We start from the raw sequence: 15,710 nt of genomic DNA, 5'->3' as shown, positions 1-15,710 counted from the left end.
GTGTACACTTGTGATGAGATGTTTTCTTCCAATTTAAATGTTGTGCTTTGGATGCTTGTGTCAGCACCTTTAGAGTCTAGATTCTTTTTCATCCTTATCTAGGAAGCTGGCTTGCTTTATGCCTATTGCCCTTAGCAGAAGAGCAGGGAAAGATTCAGGTCCTTGCACTGGGCATCCCCATATGACGTTTTCTGCAAAGATTAGGTTTCTGTGGAAACCCCGCAAATACCTTCCACAATGGTGGTAGAGGCATTTTATCCTAGCCTTTTAGTATTTTTTCCTAAGGCTTCATGCTTCTAGAACAGAAGTTGTAACTAAAGTCTGTAGTGCAAGGAGGGCCCTCTTGCTTTTATTCTCACAGACCCAGGCCTTTTAGGAAGACTTGCTTGCCACAAGAAGATCCTGGAGTTCCACTATTGGCACACAGTAGCAATCCAAATGGATATCAGTTGCATATGGATCTGCTATGAAACCATGAAAGTGAACCGAGACAGCACTTTCTAACACTCATCAGGCACCTTTGGTAGTTGCCTTCTGCTGTGCAGGCCTCTGACATTCTTCTTGCATTCATGCCATGCTGGTCTTGAAACACCCGAAGCTGAAATCAGTCTCTGGTAGGGCATCAGTGCGGTCATTTGTTTGCACAGTAGGATTCTCATCCTCTGCCAAAAATCTCATGGCAGGGCTAACCGCTGAGAGTCACCATCTATAAGAATGTACATGTGGACTCATTTGAAGAAAGCAAGCTTTCTTACCAGTTAGCAGTATTCTTCGTGATGTGTAGTCCACATGTACATTCCCATCCCATCTGCTTTTCCCTTCTCTCTAATTCTTTTTCAGATGCAATGCTGTTGAGAGAGACTGAAATGGTGGTAGATGCACTCTCTTGTATGTCACACATGAAGCAGGAAAAGAAGGAGAAGCAAGAGTACAGGCTCTACAGATACTGCAAAAGGGAAACCTTGCAGTATCCCATGGCAGGGCAGAACTGTGCCTGCTGTTAGAATGTACGTGTAGACTGCCTGTATCATACATTGGTTACTGGTAAGTATGTTTTTTTACTTGATCAGGGTGATAGGATTGTCCTTGGGCTTCACGGACGGAGCATCATCTTTTGGGGACTGTAGGCTAATCTGTTGATTTTTCCATGTTTGTGAATGAGTTGAGGACTGTAGCATTTGTCTATGCCTACAAATTGTTGCACGCTCTCTAGTTACTAACACTTCTCTCTGCATCATTGCTTAAGCATTACGTACAGAGTTCTGAGATGAACTCAAGTTATTTGCTGTGGTAATACAAAATAATTCTGTTTCAATTTACCATGAAGTTTTAAATGGCCTTTTTTTTTTTTTTCAATTTCTCCTCCTAAATTGCAAAATGTATTTTTTTGACAATTAACTGCTAGTTCATACTGTATAACTTAATTCCAACCTTCTAGTTCATACATACAATTTTCAGCAACTGAAACTGTTGTTCCAATTTGGACTTGGACCTGTACCAGAATTTGAGTGGCGTCTCCTTATTTGGTCACCAGAGGTTATCATTGTGTGGTTCCAAACACTTTATTAATAAATGCTAGTTGTTCTGATAGATCATTTTTATGAAACCAAGATAATGTAGAGGTTGGTAGGGTAAATTCTGGTCTCTGTTCAGACCTAAGAACTTCTCTGAGATTTGAAAATGTACCTATTGGACCTGTTCTACCAGCAGAGTTTGTGGTCCACGCTTGCAGCAGAGCTGGCTTTATCATATATTAGTATTAAAGGAAATGTGCCACTTTCCATTTATGATTTCTCTTCATGCTAGTTGAACAGTGGTAAAAGTAAGGGCTGTGTGTATATCACCTAAGGTTGGCTAAATTAGAGAACGGTAACACAGCCCTTCATAATGGCTTTTGTCAGCCTTATCTCAGCTTCCCATCTGACATATGTTCCATGGCCAAAACATTCAAAAGATCCTGCTAGAAATAAACCAACTAAATAAATTTCCGATACTCCTGGAGTCTCAATGGTTGTTTTCTTTAATATAGGATGCACGACCACAAAGTACTCTGGTAATCTGAATTGGAAGCAGATGGAATGGGAAAGGGCAGAAAATTAATTTATGGCATATAGTCTGTGTTATTTTTCAAAGACTCCATTTATTTTGTATTGATCCAGATAGCCATTTTGATTTCTTTGTTAATCTTGTGTCTTAAGTGCTAAGCTAAACTTCCTTGCTCCATTGTGCCTTCTCCCTCCATATCCTTTTTCCTAGTCCGAAAGGGAAAAGAAAGGACAATTTCTGACTGCTTAACCAAGGGCTCTATTTAGCCAGAGAAACCTGTGGCTTCAGAAGTAAAATATAACCAGTGGCCATAGCAAAGCTCAGTGTAATATTTGGTTTACAAGTGTGTATGTCCTTGATTAAAAATAAGAACATTTCAGTATAGGAAGACTTCTGAGATTTTAGAAGAAAATTGATAAGGACAGTAGCGGTAGGACCTTTATGAAATGCCATCATTTTGATGAGCTGAAGAAGGTCATCAGACTGAAGATGGCAAAGAGATAATACGTAGTTGTAGGAGGAAGTTCAGTAAGGGACAGCTCTGTGATCTGAGTTGTATGTGGTCTCCCAATAGTAGCTGGCAGACTGGTCTGCTTTAAAAGAAGATGGGACACAACGCAGAAGAATCATTGACCTGACACTGACAGAATAAAATAGCTGAGTTTTCTCTCCGTTTCTGAAGTGCTTCTCACATAACTTAAGGGATGATACTATGAACGCTGAAGTGTGCAATAAGTAAAAGGAATGATATGTCTGTAACTGGTATTTTCTTATTTTTCGTCTTTATTCTCATATATGCTTGTACTTGATCAAACCATCTGCCTTCATGTTGAAAAGCAATTGCTGCCGTTGTGGATTCAGTTGCAGCCGATGTGTAGGCTGTGAAGCACTGTAAGAAACAAAAAGTTTGCGTTTGCGATCTTGCATCTTTAATCTTGGAAAACACATGACACAGGCTGTCAAAAAGATAGATAGAACTCTCTTGCATGTTGTGGTTTTGCTGTAGCTGACAGATAATTGATCTTAAAATCTTTATCTGCCTGTCAGCGGCAAAGCAACTTCTGCGTCAGCTGCTGAAGCGTACCGATGCCGTGAGTCTGTCTTCTTCCTCTCCCTCCAGCAAACGTGTGTGTTGTGAAGGTGGATGGGACTCCCTATCTGTGTAAAGCCGATGAGGTGGGAGAAATATGTGTGAATTCAGGTGCAACTGGGATGGCGTATTTCGGCCTCCTCGGAATCACCAAGAATGTGTTTGAGGTTTGTATTTCTCTTTGTAATGCAAAGTTTCATTGTTACAGTTCTCGTATTTCTTCTTGCAAATAAACTTATTTGTTCCTTAAACTTCCTTTCTTATTTTATCAGAAAAAGCTCTGGCCAAATACGCTTTGCCTCATTCTCTATCAGAACTCAATATTCTGTCTCTTATAACCAAAAATGCAAAGTACCATCAGCAGTCAGTCAGCTGCCTCTGTATTCTACGATCCAGTGTTGTGCCTGTGTTAGCATTTAAATTCATCTTAGTTCTGTATTAATACAGCAGTTTTCTGTAAAGTTACCTGAAGATATTTAAAGTTGTGCATCAGTGCACAACTTGGGAGGTACAGTTAGAAGTTAGTCTGGTATTTGTGAGCTTCTTCATTCAATTAAAATGCATTTGTTAAGATATAATAAATTATTTAGAATAGATTCCTTTGTGTAGTGCAAACAGTATGTGCTTTTCAAAATGAACTTCAGTGTTGGTTTCCTGTAATGCTTAGAACACTGAACAGTTTGCTGTTGGGTATATGACATTATGTTCCTAGGTATACGGAAGAAGAGATCCTGAGGATGATAGCGTAACAGTCATAAGCCTTGTAGTTTGTCAAAGTAAAGCAAAAGTGATTCTTCTGCCCAGCTATTTCCTTGCTGTGGTACCCCAGTTTCATGTTTTCCCTTTTTTGGCAAGAAAGGAGTGAAGGTCCTTTGGGAGTCGCACACATAGTCATGTTACACTGGGCAGCAGTTCCAAGAACTCAGCTGAAGTATGGAGTTCTACCAGAGAGACAGAAGAAATCCTAACCATAGTCCTCTCTTTCAAAAAAACCTCTTTCAGTCGGCTCGCCAAGCCTCAACGCTTCTAGCAGCTCCACTTAGAGCACTGTCCTTAGCTAGGGAGAGAGCCAGTGAGAAATCTGATGTAATGGAGGAGTTGGGGGTTATGGGGAAGGCAAGGAAACCACCTGAGCAGATGAGAGGAACTTGCTGATAAGCTTAATGCTTGCACTCTGGTTCTGCATTGTAGGTGGTCCCAGAACTGCAGCAAACTTAACTTTCTCAAAGTTGTGATAGTGTGGTGTCTGTTGCAATTGATGTGATGTGCCTGGGTACGTATCTCATCAGGGGTGTTAATAGTAGCAACAGAAAGACTTTCTGATTAAGTGCTAGATGACTTCATACTATAAAACCTGATTTAAAAAGCAGTGTGAACTCCTGTTATGAAGACCAAGTAGCTGAAAAAAATGCTACCACAGAATTAAGAATTGATGTGTTCTTCATTCAAAAAGCTTGTTCATACTTGACATGATAGTAGCTGTTGTCATCGGGTAGTTTTTCAGCTGAGTGAAACAGAGGCAAGAAGCATTTTAACTTCACTTTCCTTACCAGTACTGTGTCTGAATACTTTGTGTTCTTTCAGGCCGTTCCAGTGACGGCAGCTGGTGTGCCTGTTTCAGACCAGCCCTTTACAAGAACAGGATTGCTTGGCTTCGTGGGTCCTGTAAGTGTGAACGAGCCGCCTGGGGCCCTGCTTTGTCCTGATTCCCAGCTCTGAGCATGCCCCTGAATTCAGCAGAATTCTGCATCAGGGCAGTGACCTCACAATGATCTTGAGAATATTGTTGGCTTTAGTCAGGCATGTATTGCCAGGAGTCTGGAGGTTTTCCCCCTCTATTTCTAATCCTGTCTTTTTTTCAGGACTATTTGGTGTTTGTGGTAGGAAAACTGGATGGCCTAATGACAGTTAGTGGCCGCAGGCACAATGCAGATGATGTGGTAGCCACCGCATTGGCAGTCGAACCCATGAAATTTGTGTATCGGGGGAGGTGAGTATATTAAAAACTTCACCACTGCAGATTGGACTTTGTTGCTCCAGAATATCACAAAGCATACACAGGAGCTCTGCATGTGAATTTTGACACGTGTATTTTGTAGAAAAGGTGGCACTAGGTTGTGATATGCCAGATAAGAGCTTGGCTGTCCCTGACAACTATTGACACCCTGCTTCATGCATAATAGATTTAAGATTACTTTCACATAATATAAACATAGATCTTTAAGTGTTTCAAACTTGTTTCAAAGCTTCTCTTAAGACAGTCAAATGAAGCTCATATCCTTGTATGTTGTAAAACACAACTCCCCTTTGTCCACCTGAGCCTTTCATGCAGAGTGGCCTAGGGAAGAACTTTGCAGCACGTTCTAAAGAACAAACTAGGAGTGTTGAGGCTGCTGAAAGACCTTCTAAGATAGTATGTGTTGTATCACCAACCCTACTGCTCTTCAGTGGTCTGTGGCTCAATGTCTGGATGGAGATCAGTGATGAGTTGTGTCCCTCAGGGGTCCATATTGGGACCAGGACTGTTTAATATTTTCATCAGTGACATAGACAATTGGATTGAGTGCACCCTCAGCAAATTTGCAAATGACACCAAGCTGAGTGGTGTGGTTGTGGTTGATGTGGCTGAGGGAAGGGATGCCATTCCAAGAGACCTTGACAAGCTCAAGAAGTGGGCCCATGTGAACCTCATGAGGTTCAACAAGGCCAAGCACAAGGTCCTGCACATGGATCAGGGCAACCCCCCCCATCAACGCAGGTTGGGGATGAAGGGATTGAGAGCAGCCCTGAGGAGAAGGACTTGGGGGTACTAGTGGATGAGAAGCTCAACATGAGCCAGCAATGTGCACTTGCAGCCCAGAAAGCCAACTGTGTCCTGGGCTGCATCACCAGCAGCATGACCAGCAGGTGGAGGGAGGGGATTCTGCTGGATCCGAGGGCTGGAGCACCTCTGCTATGGAGACAGGCTGAGAGAGCTGGAGTTGTACAGCCTGGAGAAGAGAAGGCTCCGGGGAGATCTAATTGCGGCCTTTCAGTACTTAAAGGGGGCTTATGAGAAAGATGGGGACAGGCTTTATAGTAGGGCCTTTAGTGATAGGACAAGGGGTAGTGTCTTTAAACTAAAAGAGGGGAGATTTAAACTAGATCTAAGGAAGAAATTTTTTACGCTGAGAGTGATGAGGCACTGGCACAGGTTGCCCAGAGAGGTGGTAGATGCCCCAACCCTGGAAACATTCAAGGTCAGGTTGGATGGGGCTTTGGGCATCCCAATCTAGTTGAAGATGTCCCTTCCTCTTTGCAGGGGGGTTGGACTAGATGGTCTTGAAAGGTCCCTTCCAACCCAAACCATTCTGTGATTCTATGAAAGTCGAGCTTACCTCATTTTTGCATCACTTGTACAATTCACATATCATAAAAATAATGGCACATACCTGGCTGAGACAATATTTTATCCTAGAAGACGCAAGCCTAAAATTAATTTAATTCACAAAGGGGAGTAAGTATTTTTCAGTGCAAGCATTGATAGACAGGCTGGTCGGTAATTTGGCATAGTTGTCTTTCAGGAGGGACATCATATGTAGGTGCAACAAGTTTGTCGTGCGTGATGGAGTTACATAGGCAAGGTTTGCACAGCCCCTGCACACGTGGAAACTGCCTGTGCTAAATGCGTGCTACACCGGTGACTGCAAATTCACTTGACCCCCAACAGAAATAAATTACAATAATGAACCTACATTTGTTCTAAAGTTGTCTGTGATTTTGTGATGATCTGGTGTGAATAATGCTTGTGTGTGTTGAAATGGTACCTTTAAAGGTTGCAGTCATTTCCACATTATAATAAACCATGCTATGTTCATCACACGTTGCATCCTATCATTCTTCTGTCCTTTGCGTTTTAGGATAGCAGTGTTTTCTGTGACCGTTTTGCATGATGATCGAATAGTGCTCGTGGCAGAGCAGCGCCCTGATGCGTCAGAGGAGGATAGTTTTCAGTGGATGAGCAGGGTTCTACAGGTAGTCAGTCTGTCCTTTCTCTCTTTCCAGGTGAATAAGGCTGATGTATTAAATGAGAATCTCAGAGCGTCTTTTTTTCCATAAGACAAACCTAGCAGTGTAACAACAGAGCATTGTAATAAGCTGACTTCTGAATGTATTTCAGGGTTTGATAGTTAACAGAATTTTGTAAAAAGTAAGACTTTCTTTCAGAATGTTTTTTAATTTCATATTACTAAGATTCTTAAAGTCCTAAGGATGATAGTGTGTGTTTCTTTTAATTCTGCGTACCTCTGCTGATCTCATACTGGCTGGCAAGGCAAGTCTGAAAATGTTTAAGGGTATACTCAGTGCCAAGTATCAAAACACACCCTGAAATCTTTTTATGTCACTGACATCCTTATTCTAGACCTCCAACAGTAAGCACTAAAAACTTTTTCCCTTGATTCCTTTGTTGTTTTTCTGGGGGGGGCCAGGATTGAGAGGGGAATTCTGGTAGAAGTTGCATTTGAGGATTTCAGAATTAATCCATCGATTCTAAGGAAGTAAAAAGTAAGAGCGCGGTTACGGAAGAAAACTGGTGAAGGGGTAACTGCAGACTAGAGAGAACGACTTAAGGGAAGATGGCTCTTAAGAGTAAGGCAGTTGTGTAATAATGGTTTCTGTCTAATTTCAGCTTTGTAATCTTTTTAGAGGGCATACCTGGTGATGGAAAGGTTCCATGGGAGGAGATATTTTTATTTCTCTTTTTAGAAGTGTCATAGCTAAATTAGACACTTACTTTAGGCAGCAAGATGTTTCCCTCCCTATTTTTGTGATATTATGTTCTACTGCGCTTTTGTGATTGTGCCATATGTGCTAAATTTGCTGTGGTATAATTTTGGCTTTTTAAAATCTCTGCACTTTTTGCCCACTTTAAGAGACTTTCCTAATCCCTGATGTGCAGGTGGCATCCCTTTGATAGAGTGCACAAGCAAAGTCCTGGGTCTGCTCCTGCTCCCATTGAAGTCATGGCACAACTTCTATGAGTTCAGTGAGTGCAGAATTGGACCCTTTATTTGCAAATTGTGGTGCAAGTAAAAATTTTAATGTTATTAAAAGACTTGAATTCAAATTCTTCCTCTAGCTACATCACAGCTGATAACACAGAATGTTTTGGTCTGTTTTTCTTCTATCAAGGCAATTGATAGCATTCACCAAGTGGGCGTCTACTGTCTCGCCTTGGTGCCAGCCAACACTTTGCCAAAGGCTCCACTCGGAGGAATTCATATTTCAGAAACCAAGCAGCGCTTTTTAGAGGGTGCTCTGCACCCTTGTAATGTCTTGATGTGTCCGCATACTTGTGTTACTAACCTGCCTAAGCCTCGACAGAAGCAACCAGGTGAGTAAACCAGAGCATGTTGCTTAGTTCTGCCTGTCTGTCTCCAAGAGTGTGTGTGGAGCGTGATCCGGAGCAACGTGGCAGCTCAGGGCTGTGCAGGTTGGATGGCTTTAAGCTGCTTAACTGGTGTCAGAGCAGCCCAGAGCTCAGTGAGGGCATTGTGGTCTGCCTTGAATCCCAGGTACGTTGAAGGGCGTACAGCACGTACTAGTTTCATGCTTCTGTAGCTACGTTATAAATTGTTCCTGTACTGGCCATCTTGCAAAGGCTGGTCCTCAAACTGACATACAGACAGACCTCAATTTCCTGAATCACTAACAGACTGATTTTTAATGCACCATACTCATAATGGACTGACTTTCCGTGTACCGTACCATCCTGTTGTATTGAGAGCATCCCTGAGGAGAAGGGCTTGGGGATGTTGATTGATGAGAAGCTCAACATGAGTGGGCAATGTGTGCTTGCAGCCCAGAAAGCCAACCGTGTCCTGGGCTGCATCCCCAGCAGCGTGACCAGCAGGTCGAGGGAGGGGATTCTGCTCCTCTGCTCCGCTCTGGTGAGACCCCCCTGCAGTACTGCATCCAGCTCTGGGGTCCCCAGCACAAGAAGGACATGGAGCTGTTGGAGCGAGTCCAGAGGAGGCCATGGAGATGATGGGAGGGCTGGAGCACCTCTGCTATGGAGACAGGCTGAGAGAGTTGGGGTGGTTCAGCCTGGAGAAGAGAAGGCTGCGGGGAGACCTTAGAGCCCCTTCCAGTCCCTGCAGGGGCTCCAGGAAAGCTGGAGAGGGGCTGGTGCCAAGGGCAGGGAGTGACAGGCCAGGGGGAATGGCCTGAAGCTGCAGGAGGGGAGATGGAGATGGGATGTGAGGCAGAAATCGTTCCCTGTGAGGGTGCTGAGGCCCTGGCACAGGTTGCCCAGAGAAGCTGTGGCTGCCCCTGGCTCCCTGGCAGTGTTGAAGGCCGGGTTGGATGGGGCTTTGGGCAACCTGGGCTAGTGGAGGGTGTCCCTGCCCATGGCAGGGAGTTGGGACTGGATGGGCTGTGAGGTCCCTTCCGACCCAAACCATTCCATGATTCTGTGATCCTCTTCTCTCTTTTTCTATGCAATGTGATCCTTGGTTTTAGCTTTTCATATTTTCCAGATCTGTGTTACATATGGCATTTATAGTAACCTGCAGTCCGAATTGTAGATTATTACATGTTCCTTACGTTATTTTTCCTCATTTTTGTGCTGTTTTTCAAAATGCAGATGTTGGTCCTGCTTCAATGATAGTAGGAAACCTTGTTGCTGGAAAGAGAATTGCACAAGCCTCAGGGAGAGATGTTACCCAGTTGGAGGATAATGACCAGGCAAGAAAGGTAACACGGATGTCGTGGTATTATTAAATATTTGAATTGGCTTATTCAAAATGAGAGAAGACCAGTTATGGTATTCTGCTGAAATTAAGCATGGTGCATTTTGAGGGAACCCAAGCGTCCTTTTCTCTCTGTTTCAGTTCCTGTATTTGGCAGATGTCCTTCAGTGGCGAGCTCAGACAACTCCAGATCATCCCCTGTTCCTTTTGCTGAATTCCAAGGTGAGATGCACTTTAGGTCATATTTGGAGATTGACATCAGTAAAAGACTGTTTGCATTCTAAGAAAATTCCAGTTAGAAGTTTTTTCCTAAAATACTTCAGGTTATTTTGATGATGTGGGATGTCATGGTTTTGAAGCAGAAAAAAATTGCTAGTTAGCAAGCAGTGTAATTTTTCCACATCCGGAATTTTATTACGCATCTTTTATTCCACATCTGGAATTTCAGTATACATTCTGCCTAGCTTAAAACATTGCAGTAATTGCGTTTCCTGCTGGAACACAACTTTTGTCATATTAATGTAGGACACAATTCTGTCGTCTTCCATGAGCACAAGGGTAAGTGGAAGTCAGAACTGGAGGATTTTTTAATTAGAAGGTGTAGAGCCGAAGTAGAGAACCCTTGGGACAGCTTTGGAGTCACATTATCCAGGGACACTGCACACCCTTCAGGAGACACTGATGCCTTGTCCTCAGCTAGGCTCTGCCCCCAAAAAGGATGGCACTTACAGTCACTCAAACGTGATCAAGTAAATGCTTTGGTTTTGGAGTACTGGCTCTGTGTACTTACAGGTTCTATGTACTTATGTTATTCAAGGGCAGTCTGAGCCCTTGTGAGATAAGACAAGGCAACAGTCATGTTTTTCAGTAAATACATCATTTTTGCTAATAGCCGTTACTCTGCCTGTGACTGTCAGTAGTTTTGGAGCGTTCACGTACCCTGTGCGTCCAACACTTTGTAAAGGAGTGTGAAAAAACCATGTACTTCTATATGTCCCTCTGTGTGTCAGTCTCCCTGGGCTTGAGGAGCACTACTGCTGTGCGTAATTCAGAAAACTCAAGTATTTTAGATTCTTCTGCTGCTGTCCTGGCACTTTTTTATTCCCCTCCTTTCTTTCCAGTAGGCAAAGTTAGTCAATTTTTGTTTGAGCCTGTACTGGATATCCCCAGTGAATTAGGTCTGCCTCGTACTGTACTGTGCCGCAGGCACGCAAGACGGAAAGACGTGCCTTCAGACAGGCAGAGTGGGTTAGGACACGGTTCAAAGTTCTGACTTCTCTCATGAGACTCTGCTTTAGTAGAAGAAACTGCTTCAATATGGTTATTGTTAAAAGCCACAGAATTGGTTTATTCTCTTGGAGTAAAGAGGCTTTTGAGAGAAGTTTTCTAGTATGCAGAAGCTCCTTTCTGGGTCTCTTGGTTCAGGCAACTTTTACCCTTCACAAGGAGAATCTGCAAAAAGGAGACACAAAACAGGCACAAAGAAATTCTCTGTTGGTGAACACGTCTTAGATAGCTAAGACTAGTAAGCGACAACGCTAAACATGAGTGTGCTCACAGGTCTCCATGAGAAACCCTTCTGGTTTACACCTTTTCATGTCGGTATTTTTCTCCCGAATCCTTGAGCTGCTACTGTTCCTCTATCAGAAATACACTGTCTTTACTGTTCTTATTTTGCGTGACTTGAACTCCCAGGCTTTAACAGTAGTGTCCTCAGTAAAACTGAGCAGAGTGCCGGTGCCATCCTGCATCACACTAGGCCTTGGATCAGACAGCTGTGTATTTGGGCTGAGGATTACATGTGACAGCTCGTCTGGGACTTGAAACTGAATACTTGTACAGCAAACATCTGCTGTGATGATCCTTCTCTGTATAGCGGGAGGCTTGATTCAGTCTCTGACTGACTTTCCCTCTGAGGTGGTTGTCCCACCAGTTTTTCTTGAATCAGATTGTAGTCTTGGAAAAATGGATACATCCTAACCTCACAGGCCCAAGGCTAAGGCATGGCTTCCCAGGCTGGGTAGCAAAAGGATGTTCACTGTCTTCACATCAAAAACTGGACTAAGCCTTTTGGAATCCCCATGACTTTGTGACTGCCTAAGCAATCCAAAGATACAGCTGCTTCCATGGGAAGACTTTCCAGCTGTGTAGTTGTGGGAAATGCACTTTCCACAAGATGGACAGTGGGTGCACTGAAGCAGAAGTGACACTGCGTACCAACCACAGCTCAGGTTGCCTCTTGGACCCTTTAAAAGAATGTCTATGCCAAAGACATCAGCAGAGTTCCCTTTGCACTTTTAAGAATGCTGATTGCAAAAGCATCTCGAGGTTTGGCTGTGCGTGGTAGGGTAAAGCTGATGCAGTGGTTCACTTGCTGCTGAAACAATTGTGTTACTCCTCCTCCTCCTCCTCCTGCTGCTGCTATGTTTTCTCCCTTGGACTGTGAAATTTCAAATACTTGGAAGGTATTATTTTTGTGGTACCAAATACATTTAGAAGCTGCTTCACTGTCTGACATTCAAAATAACACGTATAAAATTCTCTAGCATTCTCAAAGTTCATGGTACCAGTTGCATGGTTTCCAGAACACCGAGACAGAGTCTTTAAAAGGGTTTGCTGTATTGTTAAAATAAGGCCAATGAAATATTCATCTGCAGCATGTACTTTATTTGGTTTCAAACTGTTCTCCACAAAGTTTTCTGATGTCGCTTTTGTTTTGTGCAGGGCACTGTAGCTAGCACTGCATCGTGCATACAGTTGCACAAGAGAGCGGAGAGAGTGGCAGTTGCACTGATGGAGAAGGGACGACTGAACATTGGTGATCACGTGGCCCTGGTTTATCCTCCAGGTAAGGCAGTATAGACAGCAAAAATCAAAGTCAGACATCACAAGAAAAGAAACAACTCTTGCTAAGTCAGAGCATTGGAACATCCATTGAATACAGCGGTATGTGGCAGTGATGTAGCGTTTCAAGGGAGAGATTTCCTTTTTGCGATTTTGTTATTAAGTCGCTTCTCCAGGTGGCAAACTACATTCACCAAACATTTCATCTAACCACTCCAGATGTCTGGGCAGTTCTGCAGAGTAGCTTGATTTAAACCACATGAAAGATTCTCAATTTTCAGCCTCAGGGAATGGAATAAAACTGTTCAAAGCTAGATTAGGGATGTCAGTGTGTGAACACCCCTTCTTTCCTGAATGGCTGTCTCTAGAAGTGAAATCCAGACCCCACACTTGCATTACTAGTGTGTATTTGGAAGTGTACCTCAGGAAAAAAGTATTACCTCATAAAAGTAGGATGACTGCATATTTCAGTGTGATAATTGTGAAAAATGGGTGTATGCTTTTTAAAGGAATCTGAGTTGTTATCTTCATAACCTACAGCACCTTGGTTTGTTATTTTTGTTATTTTATGCTACCTGACCATGAAAACATATCCCTACAAATTTAAAGTTGGTAGCGTTTGAATAATTTTTGCTAACTCTCAAGCACAAAATATTTTAACCTCACAGAACTGGGCATGGCCAAGAACAGCCTGTTGGGTTGAAGAGACCTTTGTGACAAATTGTTACATCTTAATAAATCAATGTGTATGTGTTTATTTTGGTGAAAGAATTTGGTCTTTTGTTCTGATATAAATTACTTAAATGTCACAAATACCCTTTGCAGGAGTAGACTTGATAGCAACTTTCTATGGTTGCCTATACGCTGGCTGTATACCTATCACCGTTCGCCCACCTCATCCGCAGAATCTTGCTACTACTCTGCCCACTGTCAAAATGATTGTAGAGGTATGTATAAGACATTCCTCTCCTAATGCTTTTGGTGGGTGTAGGATGGTTGATGCAGCCTGATAAAGTGCTTCACCTCAGTGAATGTAAAATAAGCTAGGAAAAAACATAATCAGTATGCTGTGGCTGAGTCAGTAAATACTTTTTCAGAAACTCATTTAAAATGTTCTTTCTATTGTTGTAATTTATTTTGCTCTGTTACCAATGTTTTTCTTCGTCTGTTCAGCTTACTGGTTATCTCATCTGGATGGATATGAAATCACTTGACCGTTCATTCACTAGTTTTGTAAATGTTTTTTAATGCTGTCTTTTACAGGTCAGTAAGTCTGCGTGTATACTGACCACACAAGCAATAATGAAACTGCTGAAGTCCAAGGAAGCTGCAACAGCTGTAGATATTAAAACATGGCCCACGATTTTGGATACAGGTACAGAATATTTGCCCACTAGCCAAAATGTAAATCGTTTGAAGACTGATTATTTATTTTGTTATACCATAACTGCCTAACCGAAGGGATGTATCTCGCATTCCATTGAAATAGCTGCCCAGAAACTAGAAAGCACCTGGTGTTAATGCTGTAAAGACACATTTTTGTCCTGTGCTCTTTTTCCAAAATAATAATATGGTACTCTTCTCTTTTTACAGATGATATGCCTAAAAAGAAGCTGGCTAGTATTTTCAGACCTACATCTCCAGATATGTTGGCATATTTGGACTTCAGTGTGTCTACTACTGGTATATTGGCGGGAGTAAAGGTAGAGTAACAAGAGAGAGATTATTATACTTTGTTTCCATATATATAGGCATATTCCACATTCATTCCTCTTGCCAGAGAAGAAATACAAAAATGTAAGTGGACGATGGTAGTGTTCAGAAAGCTTATTTTTAAATTTGCATGACATCAAAATTTCTTGATGCACTTTTTGGAAGCATTTCATCTTACTGGCTCTGTGTGAGGAATCAGTGAGGGGACTAAATGGAGAATGTTTGTCATAAAGTTCATGAATGTTTTCTTCTGTGATTTATTGTAGAGATGTCAGATGTCATTTGGTATCATTTGATGTCATGACAGATGTCATTTGCCACTAGCATGAAAAGCACCTGTGAAATTTTGGGCTCATATCCCTTTCCTGTTTTAATGGTGCTTAAAAAAACCCCAAACCACTACATGTTGTCATGTCTTCTACAATAAACATGTCTATCCATTATTACATGTGATACCATTTTTTTAAGTCCCTGAGAGCACCTGTTTTCCTCTTACAGATGTCACATGCAGCTACAAGTGCCTTATGTCGCTCTATAAAGCTGCAGTGTGAGCTGTATCCCTCGCGTCAGATTGCCATCTGTCTTGACCCTTACTGTGGCTTGGGATTTGCACTGTGGTGCTTGTGCAGGTATGTCGCTAGCCATGGGCTTTCTCTCGAATCCCAGGGAACAGTCGTGGATGGAACTGTCAGAGAAACCCAGATTCACCTTTTTATAGGTATTTCATAAAATACCGTTTGTGGTAACAAAATTCATTTCAGTAAGTTAGTTACTCGAGTAACTTGGGTTTTGCAAGTAGAATTAATTAGATACCAAATCCAAGGAAAAAGGACTTCACTGTCTATTTCACATTGATTAAATAAATCCTTTTAAAATCTTTTGAGATTAAACCATATTTTTTACAAGACCCTTAAGGTGTTGACTACCAAGATTGGTATGCACTAAGAAATACTGCTAAAGGAAGCAATTAAATGTTTCTTAAAATGAATGAGACCTGAACTGATTCAATCAGATAACTACTATAATGCAGCACATCTTGCAAAGCTGCAAAATTTTCCTCTTTTTTGCCTTTTTAAACATTGCATATGCTTTAACTAATCCAAAGATTTAATAGTGCTTTACTTATTTAATTAAAAAAAAGTTCAGAAACTAAGTATGAAAGGTTATTTTGTAAACAGATGAAGTTACATTTACTGTAGGTAACCTGTTCATTCCCCAGCTGCAAAGGAAGTGTACTGAAGGAAATCAAAATTTTAACTTTGGTGTAACATCTTATGATTTATGTC

At 42.0% G+C, this 15,710-nt stretch overlaps 1 protein-coding gene across 3 annotated transcripts in view; it reads left to right on the top strand.

Annotated features, from left to right (window-relative positions):
* DIP2A (disco interacting protein 2 homolog A) overlaps window positions 1-15,710 on the top strand; it is a 137,388-nt gene that overhangs the window by 108,466 nt on the left and 13,212 nt on the right. Inside the window, exons 19-30 of one of the 3 annotated variants that reach the window (XM_075755819.1) lie at window positions 3,167-3,303; window positions 4,721-4,801; window positions 4,999-5,126; window positions 7,036-7,180; window positions 8,309-8,510; window positions 9,762-9,871; window positions 10,009-10,089; window positions 12,592-12,715; window positions 13,537-13,658; window positions 13,975-14,086; window positions 14,305-14,414; window positions 14,923-15,053. In XM_075755819.1, coding sequence (XP_075611934.1) covers window positions 3,167-3,303; window positions 4,721-4,801; window positions 4,999-5,126; window positions 7,036-7,180; window positions 8,309-8,510; window positions 9,762-9,871; window positions 10,009-10,089; window positions 12,592-12,715; window positions 13,537-13,658; window positions 13,975-14,086; window positions 14,305-14,414; window positions 14,923-15,053 — 1,483 coding nt within the window. Of the gene's footprint in view, window positions 1-3,166; window positions 3,304-4,720; window positions 4,802-4,998; window positions 5,127-7,035; window positions 7,181-8,075; window positions 8,163-8,308; window positions 8,511-9,761; window positions 9,872-10,008; window positions 10,090-12,591; window positions 12,716-13,536; window positions 13,659-13,974; window positions 14,087-14,304; window positions 14,415-14,922; window positions 15,054-15,710 lie in introns of those variants that run through there. The other 2 variants (XM_075755820.1, XR_012835958.1) reach the window with 2 other exon arrangements.

The sequence above is a fragment of the Balearica regulorum genome, chromosome 6 (genome assembly GCF_011004875.1).
Source record: "Balearica regulorum gibbericeps isolate bBalReg1 chromosome 6, bBalReg1.pri, whole genome shotgun sequence".
Lineage (NCBI taxonomy): Eukaryota > Metazoa > Chordata > Aves > Gruiformes > Gruidae > Balearica > Balearica regulorum.
Note: the sequence above shows the minus strand (reverse complement) of the source record. Positions and strands in the feature narration are given on the sequence as shown.